The sequence below is a fragment of the Cucurbita pepo genome, chromosome LG08 (genome assembly GCF_002806865.2).
Source record: "Cucurbita pepo subsp. pepo cultivar mu-cu-16 chromosome LG08, ASM280686v2, whole genome shotgun sequence".
Lineage (NCBI taxonomy): Eukaryota > Viridiplantae > Streptophyta > Magnoliopsida > Cucurbitales > Cucurbitaceae > Cucurbita > Cucurbita pepo.
This window is the reverse complement of record NC_036645.1, coordinates 7,921,564-7,928,004: the sequence shown is the minus strand read 5'-3', so window position 1 is coordinate 7,928,004 and position 6,441 is coordinate 7,921,564. Positions and strand designations below refer to the sequence as shown.

The window sequence follows — 6,441 nt, the reverse complement described above, 5'->3', positions numbered from 1 at the left end:
CCAATACGATCTCTAGATTTATAAATTAGGATTAAAGAATGTATAATAGATTAAAGGGCCTAATTGACACAATAATAATAAAAAAAAGTAAGAATTGAAAGTTCTATGATTTATTAGATATAAAATAGAAGGTTAAATTTAAACTTTTTGAGATAAATTACACGCAATTAAAGGGTAAGAACCTATTAAATACTTCTAAAATTAAATAGCATCAACTAAATTTGTGATTTAGAGTAAGAAAAAATCTTCGATCCAAATCTACCAATGTGATGAGGGGGAAACAACATTATTAAGACTGGGAAAAGGTGAAGTGCTGACTATACTAAAGATCTTATAGGCATTCTTTGTTGGCTGACTCTACCGTATTTCATTATAATTTAAGCAGGACTAGGCATTTGGAAAGAGTTTTATGTACTTACACGTTCTACTAAGAAATTTCCAGCTCCGGAATCTGAAACAACCAATATAATTGCCAAGAATTAAATAGAACAGTAAAAACATCTACTCATCCTCTGAAGTTGTCTTTACTTTACGCAGATGAAATTCATTGCATTGGATGAAAGGTTATACCTTGTTAATTGATGAATCCAATTACCTGGCAGAATTGTCTGGCAAGAAGATTCCACATCGGTTCTGTGTTGAACCATCTTCGCTACATGGTTTTCTAGGTACACCATGAATGGTACCATCTTCACATCAGAAACTCTACTCCATTGAAGTTTCAATTTCAGTTTCAGTTTCAGTTTCGGTTTCGGTTTCGGTTTCAGTTTCGGTTTCGGTTTTGATTTCGATTTCGGTTTTGGTTTTGGTTTCGCCCTCTACAAGCTCAGAATCATCTGGTGTTAGAGCATAGACCCCGACCGTCCTGGAAGGAGCATATACTAGGAATGAACGAGGCCTGTTATCATAGTTTCCTTCCTGCACAAGCAAAAATGTGAATCCATATCTATCATGGACTAATCTAATTAAAAAAAGATCTAAAGAAACCATCTTACAAATGTGAAGTACTCAGCAGAATGATCAAGCCGATTGTACCCTCCAAACGACGGCTCGTCTGAGTCCAAGACAATCTACAACATGCAAACAATGCCACATTAGAGTTTGACCAGATTAAAATGTGTAAGAGAAAGATCATAGTGACAATTTTAATACTCCCCATACTATGACAATGTAAACATAGCACAACTAGTTAGACACACGTATCCTCTAAACATGAACATGTTTAGAACCGAAATTCGAATTTCTCACCCATGGGTGAACTTAAAAAATATTACACATACTATACCTTGTATTTTCCTGGCTTGAGGCACCCCACTCGATAGTCGTAATAGCTGTTACTCCAATGGAAATTGAAAACAAAAACCAGATCCCCCCTTTCGAACACAATGACTTTATCTCCTTCATCCTTTCGGGAAACGTATTGGTGTTCAGATGTCATGAACTGCAACCACCAGTTAATGTTTAATGTGCAATTTATGAACTTTTGAAGCCAACTATGGTTGGTAATTACAGATTTTTAGGCACATGAAAGTCAGCAAGGGAAAAAAAAGACGACTTCGAAATTATGATAAAAAGATATTATTAAGACAATTTAAGCAGACGAGAATTATCTGCCAATCCAATAAAGTTTTCCACTCTGCATTACAGCTCTGATGACAGAAGACATAAAATTAAAAGACTGAAATACCAAATTTGTAGAGAAGCAGGTTAGATAGGATCAAATATACTTATAAAAAAAACATTAACAACGAAAAATGCATGTCAATCCAGACGTTGCAGTACGTTTCCTTTAGCAGAAGACACTTGATTAAAATATTAAATATAAAATTTGTGCAGAGAGTTTCGACTTTCAGTTAATAAAATGTACAAGAATTAGAGAGAGAGAGAGAGTGAAAAAGAAATCTCATAAATGTGCCCTACAACTCTAGTGGAAAGAAACAAAAACTTAAAATAAGCCATCAGATTTGAATAGAACCAAAATTTTAGGGTTAAGGGTGGATTCATTGGATTGATCTGTTATAATAAAAATGGACAACAAAAAGGCAAAATCCAGGTAGGGACAATCGAGACAACTTTAACGAGAAAAATGAGACCGTCATTAAAACGTCTGGAAAGTGAAATTACACGTACGCAAATTTATAATACACACCTTCGTTGTATAACCTTGTACTGAATAAACCGTTTAAGCATAGTTGGACATTTTTACATGTCAGGTCATGCAGTCATTAGATGTGATTTAAAATTTATAATCCAGGGACTTGGGAAAATGTCTCAATATTGAAAAACATAAGCTTTACAAAACTGAGAAAACTTACGCCAAATGCTTCTTCAAGATGCTGCATCGCCTGATCGAATTCTTGCATAAAATGATATCTTAAATACTCTGCATCTCCCTGAGTGCACATATGCAACCTTAATGTTAGTACAGACATATTTATTAAATATATGTATCAACTGGTCCGTCCTTCTAAACTGGAACAGATTTGGTGACTACGACTAGGATGCATTTCCCCAAAGTTCTTTATTAGATGTGTATGGAACACTTTACCTTGGAACAAAATATTTTTAAAATGAAAAAACTATACATTTAAAGAATATCAGATAATTGTATTTACATGTAAAATATCCACTGGAACATGTAATTATCTTTATTTCACAATTATTTTTTTGTTTCCAGAGGTATTTAACAATGGCTTATACCACAAGAATTTGATGAAATAGTGCAATTACTAAAAACCAATACATTAAATAATAAATTTTTAAATGAAAAAAGTATCAATTAAAATTAAACAAAATTTTCTAGCATTGAAAACCATAATGAAATTATTAAAAGAAAATGAAAGCTAAAATGATATTGAAATTACATTCCCAGGCTCATGGGGACATAAAAGCAATTTGTACGGAGGCATCAAGAAAGCTTTGAATGCTTGAGAATGAGAATGTGAAATACCACAACAATATAAATAATACTGAAAAGGAAAAGGAAACCTAAAACAACAATAGAATTTAAGAGAATTCAAGACATCATAATTCGTAGATCACGTCTAATGTACACGACAGGAGTGAGAGCACAATCAATGCGAAAACCATTTAAAGTGTGGAAAACCCGACCAGAACATAGATCAACAGAAGTTTGGGGAAGCTATTTAGAACGTGGAAAATCTGATCAGGACATAGATTAACAGAAGTTTGGGGAAATATTTACGTTAGAGGTTATCAAGGCTAACTCAGAGAATTATTTAACTATCGAGCAAAACAACATAGTCAAGGATAGAATTGAAATACAAGCTATCTGATAATTAAAATAAATAAATAATTTCCCCCAATCATACTGCAGAAGCAAACATATTAACGAAGTGGTTAAAATCCTTCTGCTTCATTTTTTTTATTCATAATCTAGAAACTTGCTAAACCTTGGTTTCAACAAGCATCCTTTTGAGTTTATAGTCTGGTTACCATAAAAATTAGTCGATATTTTAATTATTTGAGTTCTGACATTGTTGTACTGTACCAAATATCAGCAAGTGAATATGAGGCATTGAAACCTAAGGTTGAGACTTCAGACACGTGAGAATCGCTCTTCACCAAAGTATTGGCCTAAATTAGAGAAGAAAATATAAGTGGGAAATTACTCACCAAATCAAATCTACGCCGACATTTATCATAACTAAAGTTGTTTCCAGGAATTACTGCACCACTAGGAAGATGTTGATCGCCCCTTGGAAAATCAATCCACTCTGGAAGGATGATATAAGACAAATGATTTTCCAGAGGAAATAATAGAGCAACATTTTGATAAAACCATGATACTGGCATATAATGAATGATTTATATGAAATATCAACCCATTGAAATAACAATAAAAGACCAAGCAGGGGAGTATCTTACCAGGATGTCCAAATTCATTCCCCATGAAATTCAAATATCCTTCTCCACCCAATCCCATGGTAATAAGCCTTATCATTTTATGTAATGCTATTCCACGATCAATTGCAGGAGTCGATGGTTTATCCAAAGACATGAATTCATACATGTCCTGCAAACATGAATATAGGAGACTTAACAGCAGAAGTGATCCTCTTTGTATGTGCTCCATAAGGTTAATGGAACAACTTGTAATACAAACGAAAAAATTGAAATGAAAAGATATAAGTTAATTTCAAAGTATAGGTTAATAAAATTTATGTCTCATAAAAAACTAAAACCCGATGCCTCATAAAATTGGATGAACGGTTGAAGAAATGAAAACAATAGACGAAAAGTGAACTTCATTTAAACATCTAAAATTTATAGAGGTTTCCATACTTATACTCCCGTAATAAACTTGGATGAGGAGTTTGAGCACAAAATCTACAATTAGACAAATACTAGCCCCAATTCTGGACAAATTTACAGTGATTTATGAGTAGTTCTACATTCATCCATCTTTCTGATAGTTCCTTTTGTTTATTTATTTCTTTGAGCCAAGCTGACAAACTCATAAAAATTTCAGTAGCTGATAGTAAATGTAAAACACGGAGCTTAGAAGAAATTAGCATGCTAGCATATCTTGAAATATTCTTGTAATGCGAAATTCAATCTGCTACCTTGCTTTTGGGATTCATTTCCGGGCTTGTAACTTTAACAATATAATGAATATGTGTAGTTGACTGCTCTTTGTTAGTATCAAACACAACTTGCGATTCAAATGAAAGATAAACTCACATTTCTATAGTGAATTCTATTCTTCAGAATTTAAGTTCCGTATGGAGCCTACATAACTTAGTTGTTAGTTTACTGCATGCAATTATGAATGGAAAAGAATATGTGGTAAGTTTGAGAACGTTTTCAATAGAAGTATCCAGAAATAACTATGCTAGCACTTATGAAAGAATGCGAAGCTTAGATCATGTGCTTCCAAAGGGGGGAAAAAGCCAAGAGAATATCTTAAACGTTTAAACACCATCATTCTACATGTATGCTTTTGAAACTATGAAAAATTTGAGAAGCTTTTTAGAAATTTTGGAAGCACCATCAAACAACTCAATGTCCTTTCTAATACTAACTATGTGAAGCTTTCTGAGTTCTGAACAAAGATTCTTTTTCTTGAGAGGATTTTTCTCCCCTTAAACCTCAAAATCAACATGGTCTAAACCTTAGGGGAATGTACATGAAAAGGAAATAATGAAATTAAGAAAACAACTTGAACATGAAATAACAACCCAATAATACTTGAGCAACAGCCTTAAATTTCAAGTGTGATGTCCATCAATAGTAGAGATGTTCACAACACGAGTTCAGGATGATGTTTACTAACCTTGTCCATCAACCAGAACGCAACTGTTTTATCACCAACAAGAGCTTGGTCATGACTCTCAGCATATGCAACACACTTTTCTAACCACCTTCTGTTAACAAGCGTGTGAACAATATCACCCATTTTCCAGTCTTCATCGCTTTTCCTACACCATACACAAAATTGGTTAAGCAGAGCATCTCAAAACTATTTTACGTACACTTGGTGGAGAAAAACTTCAATAAAAATATATCACAAGGAGGCATTGCCCTACTACATTTCCAAATTTGTTTAATCCTTCAAAAAAAAGTTCTAAAATGAACCCTGTTATTTTAATAGGTCATCACTTGTTTTAAAAAATTTTCATTCCAATATTGTATGGGTTATGTCATGCACTAGGGACGTATGACACATGATTTTATCAATAAAAAGAAAAATTTGATCACAATTAATTTTGTATTTTACTCATAACTAAATTGAAGAACATTCCGATATGTATTTTTAGCAAATCTAAATAAAGTATGAGGAAGAAAACAACATACTTGAGAAGCTCGATCCATTTATCAGCAATGGCCATGTGCAGCCGGTAATCAAATCCAATTCCACCATCATGGATAGGAATGCAAAAGGCAGGCATTCCACTGACCTGCAACATTAACATTTAACCTCATGAGAAGACGGCAATACTTTACCATTATAACGGTCAAACCGGTTATGAATCTAAACCGTTATGATTTATTAAATAATTACCTATATGCAACTTCACATCTAGAATCAGCAAAGTTTTATCATCATATTGATAATATTCAAAGATAAATTAATATGAACTTTAACAAACTTTCAACGAACATTAGTTGATTACATCAATATTAGAGATATTCACAAAATATGAATATCTTTTGATTGGCAGAGTCAGTTTTCCGTTGGTTCAAGCTAAAATCCATTAAAAGGCACTCATGGAGCGTGGGAGGTCTACTCTCACAAAGCTACCCATTGATAGTTGCTTACCTCATGCCTCGACCCCTGCTTAAAAATGTATGCTCTCCTTTAACTTTAACTAACCTGATTTCCAATGTTTACCCCTTGAAAATTTAAACGCTTATTTCTAAGATGCACCCACGGATGGAACAACCGCCCCCCCCCCCCCCCCCCCCCCCCCCCCCCCC

The 6,441-nt window shown here is 33.7% G+C and overlaps 1 protein-coding gene across 1 annotated transcript in view; it reads right to left on the bottom strand.

Moving 5' to 3' along the window:
• Positions 1 to 211: 211 nt before the first annotated feature.
• LOC111800430 (1,4-alpha-glucan-branching enzyme 2-2, chloroplastic/amyloplastic-like) overlaps positions 212 to 6,441 on the bottom strand; it is a 25,879-nt gene continuing 19,649 nt past the window's right edge. The window contains exons 15-22 of the mRNA XM_023684116.1: positions 5,818 to 5,921; positions 5,297 to 5,441; positions 3,889 to 4,036; positions 3,637 to 3,737; positions 2,316 to 2,393; positions 1,286 to 1,441; positions 996 to 1,070; positions 212 to 918 (exon numbers count right to left, since the gene is read on the bottom strand). Of these exons, the coding sequence (XP_023539884.1) occupies positions 706 to 918; positions 996 to 1,070; positions 1,286 to 1,441; positions 2,316 to 2,393; positions 3,637 to 3,737; positions 3,889 to 4,036; positions 5,297 to 5,441; positions 5,818 to 5,921 (1,020 nt within the window). The 3' untranslated portion in view covers positions 212 to 705. The remainder of the gene's footprint in view (positions 919 to 995; positions 1,071 to 1,285; positions 1,442 to 2,315; positions 2,394 to 3,636; positions 3,738 to 3,888; positions 4,037 to 5,296; positions 5,442 to 5,817; positions 5,922 to 6,441) is intronic.